The sequence below is a fragment of the Ornithorhynchus anatinus genome, chromosome 5 (genome assembly GCF_004115215.2).
Source record: "Ornithorhynchus anatinus isolate Pmale09 chromosome 5, mOrnAna1.pri.v4, whole genome shotgun sequence".
NCBI lineage: Eukaryota > Metazoa > Chordata > Mammalia > Monotremata > Ornithorhynchidae > Ornithorhynchus > Ornithorhynchus anatinus.
Genome location: NC_041732.1, coordinates 6,210,536 through 6,232,201, shown reverse-complemented (window position 1 = coordinate 6,232,201; position 21,666 = coordinate 6,210,536). Strand labels below are relative to the sequence as shown.

Genomic DNA, 21,666 nt, shown 5'->3' with positions numbered 1-21,666 from the left:
CCCCTCTGAGGAGCTGCCCGCCCCGGGGGCAAACAGCCCCTGGGCCGGACAGGTGGCCGGAGTCTCTCTGGAGGTGTGGGGAAGGGGAGGGACGCCCGTAACTGGCTCAGACCGGGCCTTCCCTCGTGCTCCCGCCCCTTGTTCCGGCTCCTCGGCTTATCCGGATCCAAGCAAGAAGGTGATCTGACCACAAAGGGACTCGTCCCCCCGGAACTGTTTATTAGCGCGAATGGGAAGGAGTAGATTTTTAAATCAATATCTAAAATTAAAACCAAAAAGAAAAAGAAAAAAAGAGGAGTCAAGGTACAGTACATGCATAAAATACAAAGTAGCAATTTACAAATCGATCGAGAGCGTCCTCGGAACGGAGGGCCGCGGCGGCTCGGCTCGGCGGGGAAGACCGAGGACCGGGCTCCGGCGATGCCGTCCGTGGGCCCCGCACGTCATGAGCACCGCGAGAGGCCGGGCCGGCCGGGACCCCCGCGCCCGCCCCCGTCCCCCCGCGGGGCCGGGGAGGGCCCCCTCCCCGACTCTGTAGGTTTTAAGTGCTTGCAGTCATCCCGGAAAGGAAGACAGGGAGCGTAGTGGTCCGTGCATGCTTCTGCGGGGGAGTGGGCGGGGGGGGGGGGGCGGTGAGGAATCGGCCCCCTCCCCCCCACCATTCCGTCCGTTCGACTACAAGCCCGGAATCGGCCGGGGGTGGGAGAGTGGCTTGGAGTGGACCGGATGTGAGTCGCCGAGCCCCCTGTCGGGTCGGGGGCCTGTTCCTTCCCTCCAGGAAGGCTCTGGTGCCGCCCCCCAGCTCCACCCCCGCCTCGCCCCGATTCCCGTCGGAACCCCAACGCCGGGTGACCCGAGAAACCGTAAGACGCCCTGCCCGACGCCCGCTCGGCGGCCCGGGGAGAAGCCGCTCGGCCATATCGGCGGGCCTCGTGACCCGGCTCGGGTTTACTCCTCTTACGTGCGTTCGAAAACCCCGCAGCGGCGAGGACCGTCCGGTGGGGCGGCTCCCGACCCGGAGACCGCCGGGGCTCCCCGGTCTCCCTAAGCCGCTCGCTGGTTATTAAGGCGCGGCTGGGTCCCGGTTTTCTCAGTCTGCGGAGGTGGGTCGCTGGGTCGGAGGGCGAGCGGCGGGAGATTTGAGGAATCCGAACGTTTAATTCAACTAGGCCTGGTGAGCGCCGGGCGGGGGGAGAAGCCGCTGTCACTTGGGGAGGCGGGTGGGTGATTTTATAAGACTCAAATCAACAAGACCGAGGTCGTGGAGAGGATTCAGAGGGGGAGATCATGGGACACACACCGAAAAAGGGGAGGGGGGAAGAAGGGGGGAAAAAAAAGGGTGAGCACAAGAATTACAAATATATTTAAATCTCGGAGCCGGGCGACGGACTATACAACAGCCTTCTGGGGGAGAGCCGGACAGCCTCAGATATTCTGACAGCACTGCACCTTGGGCTTGTTCTCGGTGGTGGGCGGGACGTGGATGGGGACCACGTTGTTGCTCGGAGACATGTCGTTTTCGCGCCGGTCTGACATCTGCTTCTGCGACACGATGCGATAGATCTCTGGACAAGGAGAAGGGGGGGCCGTTAGCTCGGGGCGCCGCCCCCGCCAAGTCCCGGCCCGCCGGGGGAACGACCCCGTTCGGGGACCTCCGGCTCGGGGCGCACCCCCCGTCCGGGAGGGCGGCCCCCCCGGGGTCGGGGGTCGCGGTCGTCCGACGGGGTCGGACCGTTCGCCGGCGGCGATCGCTTGCCGGGGAGGTTGGCCAGTCAGTTTTATGTATTGAGCGCTTACTGTGGGCAGAGCGCTATAGTAGGTGTTTGGGAGAGTACGATATATGACAATATAACAAACACGTTCCCTGCCCACAACGAGTTTACAGTTTAGAGCGACGCATGCGGAGAGAGCGAGAGAGAGAGGTGTGATTGTGTAGGGGGGCAGATGGGATGAGGTAGCTTCACCGGCCGTGGGTAGCCCTAGCTCCTAGTTCGGATGATGATGATGATGGTATTTGTTAAGTGCTTACTATGTGGCACGCCTGTTCATTCAATAGTATTTATTGAGCGCTTACTATGTGCAGAGCACTAAGCACTTGGAATGTACAATTCTAAGTGCTGGGGAAGATATAAGGTAATCAGGTTGTCCCCACGTGGGCCTCACAGTCTTAATTCCCATTTTACAGATGAGGTAATGACTTGCTCAAAATCACAAAGCTGAGTGGCGGAGCCGGTATTAGAACCCACAACCTGTGACTCCCAAGCCCGGACTCTTTCCACTAAGCCAGGGGGGAGGTCCTTTACCCACCCGGTCCTGCCAATCGGAGTCCCAGCTCACCGTGCCCCTCTTCTTCCTCTCCTCACCCTCAGATGGGAAGGGGAGAGAAGAAAGCGGGGTTTCGAGGCAGGTTCAAATCTGCGTTGAGGCGCCCAGGCATCCCGAGGGATTTGTTTCTGGCCCGGGGGGGCGGGGAGAGGGAGGAGGGAGAAGCAGAAAGCAGAAACCCGCTTGGCCGGCCTCACCCCCGCGGACCTCACCCCTTCCATCCTTCCCCATTCGAAGGCAAGGGAAACCTCCCGGCTCGTTGTGATGCCCCCTCGAGACAGTAAATTCGTCACGGGCAGCGAACGGGTCGGCTAATTCTGTTGTATTGTGCTCTCCCCAGTGCTCAGTACAGTGCTCTGCACCGAGTATGCGCTCCCTAAAAGGATTCTCTCACACACCCATTCCTACGCCGCCCACCTGGATACCTGAGTACCACAGAGAAGCAGCGTGGCTCAGTGGAAAGAGCCCGGGCTTAGGAGTCGGAGGTCACGGGTTCTAGTCCCGGCTCCGCCACCTGTCAGCTGTGTGACTTTGGGCAAGTCATTTCACTTCTCGGTGCCTCTGTTACCTCATTTGTAAAATGGGATTAAGGCTGTGAGCCTCACGTGGGACGACCTGATTACCCTGTATCTACCCAGCGCTTAGAACAGTGCTCGACACATAGTAAGCGCCAACAAATACCATCATTATTATTATTATTCCCCAGATAAATAACTGTCCAATGCCAGTTTAGAATTTATGTACCTTTAAGGCACTCAGGTCTATATCTGTAATTTATCTTAATTCCTGTCTCCGCCTCTAGACTCAACTTGTTGTGGGCAGGGAATGGGTCTGGTCGTTGTGATACTGTCCTCTCCCCGGCACCCAGTAGCACAGTGCCCTGCCCACAGTAAGCGCTCGATAAGTACGACCGACTGAATGAATACAACTGGATTTCGGGATTTCTTTTGTCATTTTCCAAATGAGGAGTCGCTAGGTCTGAGGCTGAAATCTCAGCGCCGGTTCCGCCTCGAGCCCCACGTACGGTGATTCGGGTCAGACCGGCCCGCCCCAACTCTCCGAGGCAGGCAAATGGCTCACGGAGGCGGGGGCCGGAGACAGGCGGCCGGGGGGACGGAGACGCTCTCGGACCGTTGCCACGGCTCACGCGGCGTCCCCTCCGCGAGCCCCCTCTTATCACCGACTCCTCTATTTCCTCTCTCCCAGGCCCTTAGAGCTGAGAGTCAGAAGTATTAGGAAATCGGCGGGGTGGGGAGGAGGTTAAGAGGGTCAAAGATTAAAGAAAGCAAAATTGAAACTGGGCCGCATCACACCTCGGCCCCCGACCCCATCACACCTCGGCCCCCGACCCCGGGCCCGGTTTGGTTTAGAGTAAGGCGTCTTGCAGACCCTGGGCAGGCTAGGCCGCGGTCCCGGGAAGGTCAATGAGGGGAATGTGAAGTCAGGGGAAGGGAACGGGGCGGGCGTCCCGCCTTCCGGACGTGAGCCGGCCCCACCCCGGCCACGAGCCCGTCTATGCCCAGGAACGAAGAGAAGATAAAAGAGCCGTCTGCCGGGGCAACCGGGGCGGGAGGGGCTCGGAGGAGAGGAGAATAGGAAGTCAGCAAACCGGGCTCCGGGGTGGGGTTCGGTGTGGGAGGTGGACCCTGGTCGGGGAGGGAGGTGGATCACCAGGAGAGGGGAAGACGCCCACTGTGCTGCTGCAGGAGAGGGGTATCTCAGAAAGGGAAATGGGCAGGAGCGATGCCAACCTGCTCCCAGAGGCTCTGTGGAGGTTGGGGGAGCTCCCGCCCAAGGACGCAAATGTCAGCTGGCCAAGAGGCCTCAGTTGCGAGAGGTGGGCGGGGCACGTCACCTCCCCGCCCCCACCCCCCGACACCGGGGACTAAAGCTCCCTCCGGGTTTCCCCTTGGAGGGCCCAAAAAACCCAAAAGGTTCAACGAAGCCAGGCTTCCCCATTACCGGTAACACCTACGAGAGCGGCTCACCAACGCCCGTGGGCATTCGGCCGTTAACCCTAGGTTAACGGAGGCAGGGTGGCCCAGCGGAAAGAGCGTGGGCCCCGGGGCCGAAAGACCCCGGGCTCTGAGCCCAGCTTTCCGGGTGACCTCGGGCAAGTCCCTTCACCTCTCTGGGCCACCGTTTCCTCATCCAGGATCGGGGAGGAGACGCCAGTTCTCCCTCAGGTTGTGATCACCGTGCAGGAGGCTCGTTAGGGGCAGGGAGCGTGGCTGCTAATTCTGCCGTGTTGTACTTTCCCAAATGCTTAGTAAAGTGCTCTTTAACACTCAATAAGTACCACTCCTGGATTGATATGACTGCCTTCTAACTGCCCCAGTGCCCGGCACCTAATCGATGCTTAATTCTACAAATTAATAAGGCTTAATAACACAGAAACCCAAACTGTGGAGCCTTGGCAAAGGGCGAAGAGACCTGCCCAACCTTGCCGGCTCCGGGCCTTCCCGACCGGTGAGTGCCAAGATCGGTCTGGGGGCTGAGAGAGAAACTGGCAGTGCCCGATCCCCCCTCCCCGGGAAGGGAGGATGTAATAGTAGTAATAATAGTAATAGAGAAGCAGCGTGGCTCAGTGGAAAGAGCCCGGGCTTTGGAGTCAGAGGTCATGGGTTCGAATCCCGGCTCGGCCACTTGCCAGCTGTGTGACTGTGGGCAAGTCACTTCACTTCTCGGTGCCTCAGTTACCTCATCTGTAAAATGGGGATGAAGACCGTGAGCCCCACGTGGGACAACCTGATTCCCCTGTGTCTACCCCAGTGCTTAGAACAGTGCTCGGCACATGGTAAGAGCTTAACAAATACCAACATCATTATTATTATTATTATTAGTAACATAATAGCAATGACGGCATTTGTTAAGCGCTCGCTACGGGTTAAGCATCGAGCCAAGCGCTGGGGTAGATCCAAGCTAACGAGGTTGGACGCGGTCCCCGTCCCACCTGGGGCTCACCGTCTTCAGCCCCATTTTACAGGTGAGGTCACTGAGGCTGCCCCAGGTCACCCGGCAGACACGAGGCGGAGCTGGGATTAGAGCCCAAGTCCTTCCGACTCCCAGGCCCATGCTCCATTCATTCAGTGGTATTTATTGAGCGCTTACTATGTGCGGAGCACCGTACTAAGCACTTGGAGGCCGTGCTGCTTCCCTAAGGCGGCAGCTCGATTCGCCCCCGAACGGTTCCGAAAGCCCCGGGAGCGGGAGGCGGGGAGGTTTCGTCTCTTCAAGATAACAGCTCGGTTGCACAAGCTCAGTTGCACAAAGTGTCACGGATCGGCCGGGGCTCCTTCCTCCGGCGCGCTCCGCGGGGCGGGGGGTCGCCGTGGGACGGGTGGAGACCGGGGGGCGGCGGGCGGAGAAGAGGGCGCCCGGGCAGACCGAGCCCTGGGGGTTTGCGACACAGGAGCCACCTGTTTAGCCACCTCGCCGTTCTACCCCCCTCCTAAGCCTCGGACCTGGGCACGTCACCCTCCCCGCCCTACGCCTCTACACTCCAAACTCATTACGGGGCGGGAACGTGTCTGCTAACTCTGTTCTACCGCGCTCTCCCGAGCGCTTGGCCCACGGAAAGCGCCCCCCGAGTCTAAAGCGGAAGGGGTCCCGGGCCACACGTCTCCGGGTCTGAGTCGCCGCCGGCGCGTACCTGGGACCGACTCGGCGGCGAGCGCGACCGCCTCAGCGTGGTGCCCCCCTCCCAGCGCCGCCCCCCCCCCCCCCCCCCCACCACCCGAGTTCTCCCACAGAGTTCAATCACTTGTCTCAGGTTTGGTTTTCCCGAGATCCTCGGTGAGAAGCTGGAAGCCCATCCCACCTTCCCTGCCGGGGCCGAGGAGGGCCCCGCTCCGGCGGCTTTCAGCAGCGGCCACGGTCCCCGGCCCTCGCGCGCAGCCACGCGGCCGAAAGGGGGGTGGGACGACCGGGAGCGGACAGGTCATTCCCCGGGGGGCGGAGGGGTGGTCTCTGCCCAGAGGCCGGGCAGGTGCAGGTGGGGGAGCCCAAGCCTCAGAGGAAGGCTCTCCACACACAGCCTCGTCCCGACGCCGACGCTCGGCCACGTTTACCCGGCTCACCTTCGACGCCACCTCATCCGCTGGGCCCGAGGTGAGGAGGGGCCGGGGGACGGGGTGGGGGAGGGTGGTGGAGATGGGCAGAGTCGACTCACCCGACAGATCTTCAAATACGAGGCATACCTGTCAGGATTGTCTGGAAGGCAGCTTCTACGTTTGTAGAGTCTAAAGCCGACGTCTCGATAAATGATAGACCATTCTTTTCTGCGGGCAGAAACACACGCGTACGCAGGGTTCAGAGATCACGAGGAGCGGCCTCGCCGACATTTTGACGGAAACAAACCTCGAAGGCGGGGGCCAGTGTGACTCCTTGGGCAGAAATCCAGGGACCCCGGGACCGTCGATCCAAGCCCCAGCAAGGGGAGGGGGATCTCTCCCCGGCTGGAAACCCTCAGTGGTAGGCAGGCTTGCCCGCACAAAGGATCGCCGGGGCCAACCCATCGACACTACGTTCTGGGCGCTTACTCGGTGCAGAGCACTGCGCGGGGGGCAGGGGAGGGGGAAGAAGAGAAAAGAAAGATGGACCTGGGGGGGATAAGTACTTAAAGAGGGTGGAGCATGTACGTTGGTATGCACAGGAGGGCCCGGGTGGTTGAAAGTGAATAAATGCAGAGGAGGTACAGAGGTGCTAGTGGGAAGAAAAATCAATCGAGGAAGGCTTCTCAGAGGAGGGGGGTTTTGGAAAGACTTTGAAGACAGCGGGATTGGATCTGTTCCAGGTAGGACAGGAGAGAGCCCTGGGGGGAGGGAGTCAGAAAGAAGGGATGGGACGGCAGCCTGGGAATTTGGGGCTGTGGGATTCCCCCCTGTGGAGGGGGCAGGGGGAGAGAGAAACGGGGTTCCCCCGATGCGGAGTAGCCGTGCCCCTCTAAGGAGCCAGTCGGCGCAACTCTCCGGGCAGAGTCACAGTTGGCGCTGCCAGGCACGGTCCCTTCTCCCTGGCTTCCTCCCTCTTCCCTCGCCGCTCTCTCTTCTCCAGCTGCGCCAGGTTGCCCTTTTTGCACCTCCCAGGCCAACTTCCACCTATCGCTCCCACTTCCCCCCCGCTCGGAGCAACTAAACCATGCCCTTCCCCACCCTCAGAGCCCTCCTCAAAGTCGCCACCTCCGGGAGGCCTCCCCCGACGAATCGATCCCCTACCTTTCCGGACACGTCACCCCAGAAGCCGGCTTGGCCCCCACGTTAAAAATCGTTTACTTTGGTTTCCGATCAGCGGCTCTGGCGCTCTTACTCTCCGACCCGCTGTTCTCTTGACATCGTAAGCCCTCCTCCCGACTCCCCCATTCAACTCTGAGCGGCTCGAGGGCAGAGACCGCGGCTGCTACTCGGTTTGGGGCGAGGGGGGTCCCAGGGGCAGGCCGAGGCCGCAACCACCCCCCGGGGCTGCGTCTCAGAGCTCTCCCGGAGCGCTCGTGGCCGTTTCCCACCGGACCCGGCTGGCGGCGGGCTTGGAGCGGGTCTACCGACTCTACAGTGCCATCCTCTCCCAACCGCTTAGTCTAGCGCTCGGTCAGGGTGGGTGTTCAATAAATACCCCCGCTGGACCGCGGCGGGCGGTACCAAGAGAAGGCCCGCCTCGATCCCAAGAACGGGACCGAGAGCCGTCACTCTAGCGGGTGTGTCCAGAGTTTATATCTACGTCCGTCTCCCTCTCTAGCCGATACGTGCTCGTTGTGGGCGGGGAATGCGTCCGTTATATTGCTATATCGTATTCTCCTAAGTGCTTAGTACAGTGCTCTGCACACAGTAGGCGCCCAGTAAATACAACGGGCTGACTGGGTCTTCTCCGGTCAGTCAGCGTGGGTGACGGAGCCACCCGCGTGCTCCCGATCCCTACCCCTTCCACGCTGCGGCTCTCTCTCCGCCCGGCAGAGCTCATCCGCCCGCGTCTCCTCTCCTCACCGGGCCTCCTCGGCACTTCCTCCCCCGCCGCCAAAGAGCCATCTCTCCATCCTCTTCCTCAGACTGCGAGAGCCCCTGCCTGCCCAGGCTTCTGATCCCGGGACAGGGCGGTAGAAGGGGCCGGGATCCCCGGGCCCCCCCAGACCCTCGCCGCCCCCCGCCCCGGCTCCCCGCGGCACCCGGCCCTCCCGCCCACCTGCGAAGGCGCGGGCTTCGTCCGTGGGCACGGCTCTCAGGTGGCGCAAGTCACTCTTGTTCCCCACGAGCATGATGACGATGTTGCTGTCCGCGTGGTCCCGCAGCTCTTTCAGCCACCGCTCCACGTTCTCGTACGTGAGGTGCTTGGCGATGTCGTACACCAGCAGGGCCCCCACGGCTCCGCGGTAGTACCTGTGGCGGGGGTGGGAGGGCGGGGGAGGAGAGGGCGGACCGCTGTCTGTCACGGTCCCCCGGCACGCTCCCCGCGACGGGACTCGGACGCTCTCGGGGCTCCGTGCGCCGCACGGACCCACCGGCTAATGCGGGAGCAGAGTTCTTCCCGGAATTGAGCCCGGGCTTCTGTACAAGCCACCGCTTGGAGGGAGGGAGGGAGGGAGGGCCCGAGGGATGGAGGGGAGGCAGTGCGGTCTAGTGGAAAGGGCAGAGAGCTGGAAGACCCTGCTTCTAGTCCCGGCCGCCGGGCGTGACCTCTTTACAGGTCACCCAGATTTTCCGGGCCTCGGTTTCTCTCGCCTGTAAAATGGGGATAAGCCCGCCGGCCTCTCCTCATCCCAGGAGGGACGCCGCGAGGATCTAATGAGATCACTGCTGTGAAAGGGTTTCGGAAGAACCGACGGGCCGCGCTGACGACGAGGGCGGGATCTGTCAATGCTCGCTCTGCGCCGAGTACTGCACTAAATGCAGAGACTCCGGCCTAAGGCACGGGGGGAAACGCAGATCTCATCCCCATTCTACAGATGGGGGAAACTGAGGCCCAGAGAACCGACGCGACTTGCCCAAGGACGCCGAGCAGGGACTAAAAGCCGGGCCCTTTCCCCTAGGCCACGCCGCTTGTCGAAAACCAAGGTATTATTATTGCGTCATCTATGCACTTGGAGCGGTGATCTTTGGACATCTGATATTCACCCCACCCAACCCCGCGGCATTTAAGGACATACCTTTGAATCACATATTATAAATGATTTATTTATTCGTATTAGCGTCCCTCTCCCCCTCCAGACCGTAAGCTCGATACGGCCAGGGAACGTGTCTGCTAAATCTGTTGTACTGTCCTCTCCCAAGCGCTTAGCCCAGTGCTCCGCACATAATGAGCGCTCAACAAATACCACTGATTATTGCTATAGCCGCCGATTCGATCCCCGGCTTCCCTCCTACTCAGCGTGGGCGCCCCGCGTGGGACTCGGACCGCGTCAGACCCGACGACCGCATCCCTACCCCTGCGCTTAGCCCGGTGCTCGACACCTAGTAAGTGCTGACCGGATTCCCCCGCCTCCCCTCCACCGTCTTCGTGCTCCTCCTTCCCTCCGCCTCGCTCTCGGCTTCACCCGGGGACGCCGAGGGGGTTCCCGGCTCTGGGGCCCGGGCGAAGGACGCGCGCCCGCCCGCTTACGCTGAGGTGATGGCTCGGTAGCGCTCCTGCCCCGCCGTGTCCCAGATCTGCGCCTTGATGGTCTTCCCGTCCACCTGGATGCTCCTGGTGGCAAACTCCACGCCGATCGTGCTCTTGCTCTCCAGGTTAAACTCATTGCGGGTGAATCGTGACAGGAGGTTACTCTTGCCCACTCCGGAGTCTCCGATGAGGACCACTGGAGAGACGGGAGACGGCGGGGCCCGGCCGTGAGGGGCTCGTCATCCCCCTCCCCGCCCCTCCTTAGACCGGGAGCCCCGTGTGGGACGGGGACCGGGTCCGACCTCTTTGACCGGAATCCACCCCGGCGCTTAGAACGGGGGGCCTGACACGGTAAGTGCTTAAACGTTATAGATGACGACGACAGCGGTGATAAATATGATCAAGAATATTAATAACGGTATTTACGGTACGCCTGGGCGCTGAGCGCTGGGGTAAAATCGCAAGTTGAGCCCGCCGTCCGTCCCTCGAGTCACAACTGGCGACTGTCCGACCCGCAGGGCCAAGGCCCCGACCCAGGCTGGCCGCCCAAGGGTGCTTTAACCCCGACACCGTCGTTCCGGGCAACGCCGCGAGCCCGGCCAGCCGGGGCCCGACAGGGGCCCAGACCTTCGAGGACGGCGCTCAGCCGAGTCGGGACCCAAAGCCTCGCATCCGCTCGCGGCAAGGAAGGGTGGCGGCCGAGGCGGGCAGGGGACCGCGAAGCGGCTTGGGACCGTTGGCCGAACGCCGCCGTCCGGCTCTGGGGTCTGGGCGGAAGGTGCGGGCACCTGAGCAGGTGAGACGGCGGTAGGGGCTGGGCGCCGCCAAGGGGCGGCCGGGCACGAGCCGCACCCCTCCGCTCGCCCGACCTGCGCGGAAACCGGCGGCGGGGCCCGGCGGCAGAAGACCCGGGTTCTCATCCCGTCCCCGCCGCCTGCCTGCCGGGGGACCTGGGCCAAATCACGGCCCTTCTCGGGGCCTCCGTTTCCTCGGTTGCAAAAGTGGGTCTCGAGTCCCGTTTCTCCCTCTGGCCCGTGAGCGCTCGCGACACGGACCGAGTCCGACCTCGTTGTCTCGAATCTACCCCCGGGCGCTTCAGTGACCTTCACGCTTCCGACTGCCACTTGGTTACTGGACCAAGACCGCGACCCTCTTGGGTCCGCAGCCTCGGGGCTGGGCTGCGAGTCCCAGGATTTTGAGGGACATGTGCACGGACACACACGCACATCCCCACCCCCACGCGCCGACGGACAGTCTCCCTTCTCTTCCCTGCCCGTCCCCTAGCTCCGGGAAAAATCTTGGGCGAGGAAATCCATCGGAACAACAGGATGACGGTCCCCAGGGTTACACGCCTCGGCGAAGGGTGGTGGGGAGGGCAGGGGGGATCGGGAACTAGCAGCGCGAGCGTCTTCCGGGAGGCAGGACCCGTTTTGCGTTCCTCCGGTGGGACCGGCTAGGTGCCCCGCTACGCCGCACGTCACTCTGTGGGGGCGGGAGCGGGGCGCGCCTTTATCGGAACCTGATTCTTTCGGCTTCCCCTGCAGCTGATTCAGCAAGATGTCACCGGAGCTGCGGAGTCTGCATGCGCCACGAAGGGGAGTGATTTTTAACCGTTTGTGGGGCTGACTCCCGGGGAGTTAAGGAGGCTGGAGCGCGGGAACAGGGAGCCAGAGACCCGTCCGCTTGATAGGCCCGGCGCCGAGTCGGCTGGCCGTCTCCAGGTGCCGCAGCCCACGGCCGGACCACCGGGGCGCGGGTGGCGGGCTGTCTGCGGCCCCGGGGGGCGGTGCCAACGGAGCTGGTCTGCCGCTTTTGGAAGGAAATGAAGGGCCAGATTCGGGCCTGAGTTCACATCATATAATAATAATGATATCGATATTTGTTAAGCGCTTACTATGTGCAGAGCAGTGTTCTAAGCGCTGGGGGAAATACAGGGTCATCGGGTTGTTCCACGTGAGGCTCACGGTCTTCATCCCCATTTTACAGATGAGGGGCCCAGAGAAGCGAAGTGACCCGCCCACAGTCACACAGCTGACGAGCGGCAGAGCCGGGAATCGAACCCATGACCTCTGACTCCCAAGCCCGGGCTCTTTCCATTGAGCCACGCAGCTGTCTGCCGGGTGACCTTGGACAAGCCGCTTCTCTGGGCCTCGGTTCCCTCGTCTGCAAAATGACGATTAAGACCGTGAGCCCCATGTGGGACGAGGACCGTCTCCAACCTGATTAACTTGTATCGACCCCAGTGCTTAGTGCAGTGCCTGGCACGTATTAAATGCTTAAATACCGTTTTAAAAAATCATTAGCAAGCCCATTTGAGCATCAGCTTGGTCTGGGCTTCCCAGGCGCTCAGCTCAGTGCCCCAAATCGAGCAGGCGCTCAATACCTGCCCTTCTGCTGACTCCTCTAGGCCGTAAGCTCACCGTGAGCAGGGACCGTGTCTTCCGGCTCTGTTGAATCGTGCCCTGCGCACAGTAAGCGCTCAGATACGACGGATCAGTTGGTTACTCTGCGTCTGCCCGGCGCTGAAGCTGACAGACGGATGGCACCTCCGGCTGCCGCACAGATGGCTTCTCCGGGCCCTTTCCGCCTTTAGGATTCTAGGCCCGACGGCGGGGATGGGAGAAGGGGAAGAGAGGGGGCTATTCTGAGCCCCTTCTGCCCTGGCAGAGGTGCAGAGCGGGAAGAGCTGCGGGAGGAGAGAAAAACCGGGACCTTCCCCTTCTCCCAAAGAGAGGTCGGCACGGCCCTGCCCGTCACCTGCAGCCTCCGAGAAACCAGACCGGTCCCGGGGCGGGGGGGTTCCTCAGGCGCGTGGACCGCAAGCGGTCTACGGTGGAAGGCCAAGCCCGCCTCCTCCCTTGGGTGTGCTCGGGCTTGGGATGCCCGCGGCATCCAGGCCCCTGGGCTCTCGATGGCTGAGGCGGCAGGTGAGGTCAAAAGTCATTCCCCTCCGAGTCGTCGTCGGGGGGTGGCCGAGGCTCCGACCGAGTGGCCCGGGGGTCCTGAGCCAGCCCGGGGCGGGAGGGGGTCGGGGGGCTCCACGTGAAAGTCGCAGCGGCCTCCTGGTCCAACCCCCGGGGGAGCCTCCTGGACGCTCACCGGACCGGGGTCTCCCCGTCCCCGCCGCTGACGGCTTTTCTGTGACATGTTTATCTCAGCCTCCCCAGTTGTGATTTTTTGAAATGGGATCTGCCCGCCGCCTCGCGTATCCAATACCCGTAGTCCCCGTTTAGCGCCGACTACCGTACTAAGCGTAGCCGACTCACCTTCTGTAGACTGTGAGCGTCTCCTCCCACCCACCGGGCCCACCCCCACCCGAGGGACGGCGACTCCACGGCTCAGCCCGTCGCGCCGACCCCAGAGTCCCTGCGATCGCTCCGGTAGGAGAACCCGGTCGGGCGTCGTTACCGGAAGCTCGCCGGAAAAATCGTCGACCGCCGCCATAATACTAACGATGGCGTTTGTTAAGCGCTTACTACGTGCGGAGCACTGTTCTAAGCGCTGGGGAGGATACAAGGTGATCAGGTTGTCCCACGTGGGCTCAGTCTTAATCCCCATTTTACAGATGGGGTAGCAGAGGCACAGAGAAGCGAAGTGACCGGCCCAAGGTCACCCAGCTGACGGGGGCTGAGCCGGGATTTGAACCCACGACCTCTGACGCCCAAACCCGGGCTCTTTCCACTGAGCCACGGGACTGGAAAATCAACTCAGAGGTTCCATGATCTCACCGGTCCTTGGGGGGGGACCCCCGCTTCGGACTATACCCAAAACCGGACCAGAAGGGAACAGGAGAGCTGGCCTCTCTCTCTCGCTGTATTGATCACCGTCCTTGTCTTTTCTATCGATTTTTAGGGGACCGGGGGGGGGAGGGAAGGGGGGGTTCCCGTTTCGTCCTTCCTCGCCGGCCGCGGCGGGCGTTCTTCGGCTGGGTCGTACCGTCCCCTCTGCACTCGGCAGGCGCGGGACAAACACCGCGACCGAAACGATCACGACAGCTTGGACTGACGGTGAGGGCGCATCGGGGGGTCGAGGGGACGCACCCGGCCTCAGGTGAGAGCGAGGAGCTGGCCGGAGATCGGGGGCCTGGGTTCTTTGGGGTCCCCCCCGGCCCGGGCCCCGATCCGCGGCGGCCGGCTCCGCTCGGCTGGGGGCCTCCCCTGGAAGCCTCCCACCGGGCCAGTCCTCCCGCTACCTCCGGGAAGCGGCAGTGGCGTTTCGGCGGGAGCTCGGGCCCGCTGCCCAAAATCAATCAATGGTATTTATTGGGCGCTCACTCTGCGCAGAGCACTGTACGAGGCCCTTGGGAGAGGACAATACAACAAGAGGTGAACTTCTCGGGGAACGTTCCTGGACTTGGACAATGACGCGGCGGGGCCTAGGGGAAAGGGCCCGGGCCTGGGTGTCGGAAGTTCTCATCCCGGCTCCGCCACTCGTCGGCTGGGTGACCCTGGGCAAGTCACTTCGCTGGCTCAGTTACCTCATCTGCAAAATGGGATCGGTATTAACAATAATATATCCCACCCCCTCCTACTTAAACCGTGACCCCCAGATGTCCAACGTGATCACCTCCTATCTACCCCAGTGCTTAGTGTAGGGCTTGGCCTAGAGTAAGCACTTAAACACCATAACTTATTAACTGTGAACTACTCAGGAGGGAGGGAAGTTCATTTTTCTTCCCAGATCCCATTCAAAGAACTTTAACGGTATTTGTGTTTTACCTTTTCAGCCATCTATCGCTGATTCCCTTCCAACAGCTACCTCAGGTCTCCTCCTGCCTGCACCCCACCGGCCCTCGGCATTTCTTTATCCGCCCGATTCTTGATTCTGCCACCCCGCTCCCACTCTTTGAAAATGCTCTGCATGTCAGTCTCCCCCTTTAGACTACAAGCTCCATAAGGGCAGGGGATAACGTTCCACTGTATTTCTCCAAATGCCCATTGGGCGCACTGCTCGATAAATTCCATTACCACCGCACAGGCCTGGGAGTTTGCAGGTCCGGGCCCTGATCCCGTGACCTTGGGCAAGTCACTTGGCTTCTCTAGACCTCAAGTCTCCTTATCTGGCAAACGGGGATTAAATAGTTACTCTCCCTCCCTCAGACCAAGACACGTGGGTCGGGGAACCTAGCCGACCCGATGCGTCGTATCTACCCCGACGTTTAGCGCAGAGTAAGCCGAAGCAGCGGCGGAGTCTACTGGAGAGAGACTGCAAGTCGGAGGGCCCGGGTTCTAATCCCGGCTCCACCACTTGTCTGATGAATGACCTTGGGCGAGTCGCTTTACTTCTCTGTGCCTCAGATACTTTATCTGTAAATTGGGGATTAAGACCGTGGGCTCTGTGCGGCACAGGGGCTGCGTCCGACCCGACGAGCTCGAATCTACGCCAGTGCCCGGCACGTAGTAAGCACTTAATACCATAAAAGAAGTGCTTAAACGCCACAGTTATTACGTAGCCACACCCTACCATATGAAAGAACTGGCAGTTTCTACTTCCTATTATGTATCCTTTCTCGATAAAACAGGGTGAACTACGAAAGAAGCCTCCCACCCTCGAGGTTTCAGCTGTCCCTAAGAAAACAGAAACCCCGTGCCGTCCGTAAGTCCGGGCTGTAACCGGGACCCGTTTTCATCTTGCTTCTTTAGAGAGTCCAAACCGTAGCTCCGAGAGGTAAAAGACTCCAGCGTTCCCCGTGAAGGCCATTTCTCGGGTGGAGCCTATCGACGGTGCTTCGGCCTGACCGAGCGCTTTCCAAAGAAACTAGAGTCTCAACTCCCACCTCCTTAATACTGACGCTTAGTCCGTTTCCTGACCATTTTGCAAAATGACCGTAAGCTCGTTGTGACCAGGGAACCTATTTTTGGAGGGTTTTTTTTTGCTATTTTGTTTTTTAATGGTATTGGTTAAGTGCTTTCTATGTGCCAGGTACTGTACTAAGTGCTGGGGTAGATAGATATAAGCTCATCAGGTTGGACAGTCCCCTGTCCCACCTGGGGCTCACAGCCTTCAGCCCCATTTCGCAGATGAGGGAACTGAGGCCCAGAGAAGTGAAGTGACTTTGCCCAAGGTCACACAGCAGACAAGCGGTGGAGCCCGGACTAGAACCCGGGTCCTTTGGACTCCCAGGCCCGTGCTCGACCCACTAGGCACTAAGAATGTGGCTTAGTGGAAAGAGCCCGGGCTTGGGAGTCAGAAGGTTGTGGGTTCTAATCTCTGGTCAGCTGTGTGACCTTGGGCGGGCCACTTAACTTTTCTGTGCCTCAGTTCCCTCATCTGGAAAATGGGGATTAAGACCGTGAGTCCCACGTGGGACAACCTCTACCTTGTTTCTATCTCAGCACTTAGAACAGTGCTTGGCACATAGTAAGCGCTTAACAAATATCATCATTATTGTTAGTATTATTACCTGCCCACGCCGCTTCTCGAAAAACAGGTCCACCGACTGTTGTGTTCTCCCAGAAGCTTGGTACAGTGCTATACACATAGTAAGCACTCAATAAATATCACTGATTGATCGATCGATGATATTCCAACAGAAGGGGCCTATTTATTTTTTTTTTAATTAAACCCCAGGCCGTGGTAGGACTCACCCAGGAGACTGGCCGACCTTACTCGGTTTTTGGCCAAGAGACAGAGCCGTCCGGAGGCCGTCCGGAAGCGTCCGAAGGCCAGGAAACCGTGTCCCGCCGTCTGAAGTCCCGGAGGGTTTCTCCGGATCCGGCCCGGCGTCTCGGTTGCACAATCGAAAACCGAGAAAGAGAAACTCCCGAGGGGCCGCCCCGCCAGGTTCTGCCCTGTTCCACTTGCCCGTTTCACTGACAATCAGCTGAGAGTTAATTACCGGCCTGACCCACATCGGGACACGCCGAGACGGAGAAGTGAAAAAGCAAGTTCTTCCAGTTTGTCAATACCCACCCAGACTGCTAATTTTTCAGGAAACAAAAAACTAAAAAAAAAAAAAAAAATCCCAATTTAAATTGGCCCGGAGCCTGCCAACGAACCCGACTTTTAAAGGGGAGTTGAGACAGTTCTCAATTATTCCCCCCTCTAGACTCGTTCTGGGCAGGAAACCTGTCTGCTAATTCTGTTCTATTGCCCTCTCCCTAGCGCTTAGTACACACTCCGCCCATAATAAGCGCTCGATAAATCCAATCGATCGATCTGGCTGCGGAGCAGGTCGGCTCCTTTTGAGCTAGAAGATGCACTGACTTGCGTGGCGCCTCATTCGAAGGTGTTTATTGAGCGCTTACTGTGTGCAGAGCACTGTACTAAGCGCTTGGGAGAGGACGATGCAACAGAGTTGGTAGGCATGTTCCCTGCCCGACGAGAAGCCTACAGACCGGGGAGGGTGGAGGGAAACAAGCATTAAAAGATAGTCCAGCTACGTATGTAAGTGTTACGGGGCTGAGGGTGGGGTGAACAAAAGGTAATAGGAATAATAATAATGACGGTATTTGTCAAGCCCTTACTATGCGAGGAGCACTGTTCTAAGCGCTGGGGTGGAGAGGAGCTAATCAGGTGGGACACAGTCCCTGTCCCACCCCGGGCTCATGGTCTTCACCCCCATATGACAGACGAGGGAGCTGAGGCCTAGAAGTGACTTGCCCAAGGTCACCCAGCAGACGAGTGGCGGAACCGGGATTAGAACCCAGGTCCTTCTGATTCCCAGGCCCGGCCTCTACCCACTAGGCCGCGCCGCTTCAGAGCCAAATGGGTACAGAGCTAAGCGCGAAGGCGACACGCTTGAGAAGAAAGAAGCGAACAGCCGAATGGGGGGGGGGCCTACCACTCGGGCAGACAAATCTGGGTGACCCTACTTTTGCTTCCGGACTCCGGCTCCTCCTCGACTACCGGACGACGGGGTCGGCAGGTGACCTCCTTTCAATAAGAATAATAATGATTATGGTATTTGTTAAGCACTTACTACGTGCCAAGCACTGTTCTGAGCACTGGGATAGGTACAGGGTAATCGGGTTAGCCCACGCGGGGCTCAGGCTTTTCATCCCCATTTTCCAGACGAGGGAACTGAGGCACAGAGAAGTTCAGTGACTTGCCCAGGGTGTCACACGGTGGACAAGTGGCGGAGGCACAGCTTTTTCTCACCTGATGCCGGTGGGCACCCCTCTCCCTCCCCCCCCCCCCCCAACTCTGCGGGGCGTGGAAATTTCCACGCCCTGTCACTGTGATGTCATCCTCGTCACCGCAACACCGTGACTACGAGGCTCCTCGTTCTGCTCGTCCACGTTACGGTGGACGGTCCGTCCTTAAATCGCTCAGGGTTTAGGATCACCGTGTGGCAGAAGGAAACGTTCCTCCGGGCCAGGCTATTTGGAAAAACCCAGTTCTCACCCACGTCGGCTAGTAGGGCCTGCCGGAGAGCCACCTGAGCGGAAAATCAATACCATTAGAAACTTTCCAAGAGTTGTAAGAATTTACTCTTCTCGGTTAAGTGACCCAGCCTCGGAGAGACACAAAAATCAAGGGTGGCTCTACGTTCCGCAAACATTTAAGTAATCGTGACGATGGCCTTTATGAAGCGCTTACTACGCACGCGCCGAGAGTCACGGTAAACACCAGCCCATCGGATCGGGCGCCGTCTCTGGCCCCCACCCTACGGGGGAAGGCGAGCAGGGATCTCATCCCCGTTTTCCAGTTGGGAAGACCGAGGCCCAGAGAGATGCGACCGTCCCAAGGTCACACGGCAGGCCAGCGGCAGAGCCGGGACTAGGACGTGGGCCTCGACTCCCGGACCGGGCCGCCAAACTCCTCCTGCCCGCTACCCTGCCTTCCCTTTAACTGGTTTTCTGATCTTCTTTGGGTAAAAATCTTTCTGAAACAATCCATCTGTAGAGAGGCGGCGTGGCTCGGTGGAAAGAGCCCGGGCTTGGGAGTCAGAGGTCATGGGTTCTATTCCCGACTCCGCCACCCGTCACCTGTGTGACTTGGGGCAAGTCACAACTTCTCGGCGCCTCGGTTACCTCATCTGTAAAATGGGGATGAAGACTGTGAGCCTCACGTGGGACAACCCGATTACCCTATATCTACCCCAGCGCTCAGAACAGTGCTCGGCACCTAGTAAGCGCTTAACAAATACCATTATTTTAACAAGCAACGTCCTAATCAGGGACCCGGCCCGTTTGGCTCAGAAAAAGTCCGAGTCAAACAAAAACAGTCTGTTGATAATAATAATAAATTGTGGTTTTTGCTAAGCGCTTCCTACATGCCAGGCACTGTTTTAAGCACTTGGGCGGATACAAGCAAACCAGGTCGGACACAGTCCCTCCCGCACGGGGTCTGACGATCTTAATCCCCACTTGACAGGTGAGGTGACTCGCCCAAGGTCCCAAAGCAGGCAAGAGGCGGAGCCGGGATTAGAACCCAGACCCCTCTGACGCCCAGGCCGGTCACGCTGCTTGGGGCCGATCCTCGGGCTCCGGAATTGAAAAGGGAAAGGCTCCTGGGCCTCTGACAGGGCAGGCCGATTTCGGAACACTTCGGTCCTCTTTAATTTTTTATAGGCGCTCACGACCCTGGGCGGAACCCACGCCCCTCTGCAACCTAACTCCCCCGCCCCCCCGCCTCGGAGCCTGCCGGTCGCTACTCTGCCGCTATTACCCGTCTAAAACAGGAACGTACGTTTACCCAAGAGAAACCACGCACGCCCGAAAAGAACAAAATCATCTCACGGGACAATTTTCCCAGTCCCCGCGGTCGGTCGCCTCTCGCCCGACGGTGGGCCCGCCGTCTCCGATTCCCACCCCGCGACCCCGGGACGGACGGCGCGCGACGGAGGGCTCGGCGTGTCGGGGCCGGGACCTTTCTGGGGGTCGGGGATCCGACGCGGGTCGGAGCGTCGCCTCTGCTCTCCCGAGCGCCTCGCGCTCCGTCAATACGACGGGGCGTGAAACGGGGCGGAGGGGCCGGGGGCGTCCTAGGGGTGCACCTCCGTCTCCGCTCCCTCGCCGACGACCTCTGGCCCACGTCCTGCTTCGGGCCTGGCCTGCCGTCCTTCCTCGTCTCCCCCGGTCGACGACTCTCCCCCCCTCTCCGAAGCCTCGCCTCCTCCAGGAGGCCTTCCCCGATTAGGCCCTCTTCTCCCCCGGCCCTTCTGCATCATCCCGGGCTGCTCCCTTTCTTCATCCTCCTTCCCTGCCCCGCGCCACTCACGTCCACACCCGTCATCTACTTACCCACACTAATGTCCGTCCGTCCGTCCTTCCGTCCGTCCCCCTCTGGCCCGGTCGGCCCGTTGGGGGCGGGGAAGGTCCTCGCCCCCCCAAGCGCCCGTGTCCAGCGCTCCGCACACAGTAAGTGTGCCGTAAATAGGAGTGACTGACGGACTGTCGGAGGGCTCTTGGTGGTTAGGGTTTTATTGTCCTCTCCTGAGCGCTTGGTAATAATAATCATCACGTTGGTATTTGTTAAGCGCTCACTATGTGCCGAGCACTGTTCTAAGCGCTGGGGTAGACACAGGGGAATCAGGTTGTCCCCACGCGGGGCTCACAGTCTTCATCCCCATTTTACAGATGAGGGAACTGAGGCACCGAGAAGTGAAGTGACTCGCCCAAAGTCACACAGCTGGCAAGTGGCCGAGCCGGGATCTGAACCCATGACCTCGGACTCCAAAGCCCGTGCTCTTTCCACTGAGCCACGCTGCTTCTTAGTCCAGTGCTCCGCACCCAGGAAGCGCTCTGTAAACAGGACTGACGGATGGAGGGCTCGTGGTGGTTAGGGTTTTACTGTCCTCTCCCGAGCGCTTAGTCCAGTGTTCCGCACCCAGGAAGCGCTCGGTAAATAGGCCTGACCGATGGACCGAGCGACGGGGGGGGGGGGGGCCGGTGGCGGTGAAGGTCCCACCGTCCTGTCCCGAGCGTTCAGTCCAGGGTTCTGCGGGGCGGTTGCGCGCAGCGTTGCGCACAGGGTTGTCCGTCCTTCCTTCCGGGGGCGGCGCCCTGAAAGGGCCTCCTCGCCGCCCGGACCGGCCCGGCCCCGTCCTCCTCCTCCTCCTCCTCCTCCTCCTCCGCCCCGAGCAGCAGCATCGCAGCCCCGCCGACCCACAGGTGCCTCCACACCGAGCCCGGGACCCCCCGGGACGCGGCTCCAGCTCGGGGCCGCCGTCATCGCCACCCACCACCGCGACGGGGAGGAGGAGGAGGAAGGTTCCCCCGGCCGGGAGGGTCCGCGGCTGCCCGGGCGGCCTCCTCCCCCTCCTCCTCCTCCTCCTCCTCCCGGAAGCCCTCCCCCCCGGGGGGGCGCAGGCCTCACCTTTGAAGAGATAATCGTACTCGTCGTCGCGGGTGCCCATGGCGCGGCCGGGGAGCCCGGCGGCCGAGGCCGACCCAGGGGGGACGGGGCAGGGACGGAAGGAGGCAGGGAGGAGGTGAGCGGTGAGCGGTGAGCGCCGCCGCCGCCTTCGACCGGAGCGGACGAGCCGACGAGGGAGGAGGAGGAGGAGGAGGAGGAGGAGGAGGAGGAGGAGGAGGAGGAGGAGGAGGAGGGAGAGGGAGGAGGACGGGGAGGAGGAGGACGAGGAGGGAGGCCCGGCGCGCCCCGCTCCGCCCCGCCTCGCTTCCGCCCAGCGCGCTCCCGCGGCCCAACTACTTCCGGGGGCCGCGCTCCCCGCCGCGCGCTCCCGACCCGCGGGCGCGAGCCCCCCCGCGTAACGTCACGGCAGACGCATCGCGGGAGGCCCCGCCCCCTAGAGGCACCGGGGCCGTGTGCAAAACGCCCCCCCCCCCGGCCATGGGGTCACGTGCC

At 60.8% G+C, this 21,666-nt stretch overlaps 1 protein-coding gene across 1 annotated transcript; it reads right to left on the bottom strand.

The window, feature by feature from the left end:
• Positions 1-184: 184 nt before the first annotated feature.
• Positions 185-21,382, bottom strand: RAB11A (RAB11A, member RAS oncogene family). Its single transcript, XM_029065895.2, has 5 exons — positions 21,175-21,382; positions 9,913-10,108; positions 8,500-8,693; positions 6,525-6,605; positions 185-1,565 (listed from the first exon to the last, which is right to left on the bottom strand). Exons 1-5 carry the CDS (start codon positions 21,212-21,214, stop codon positions 1,426-1,428), a joined length of 651 nt encoding a protein of 216 aa, XP_028921728.1. The 5' UTR covers positions 21,215-21,382; the 3' UTR covers positions 185-1,425.
• Between the last annotated feature and the right edge of the window lie 284 nt (positions 21,383-21,666).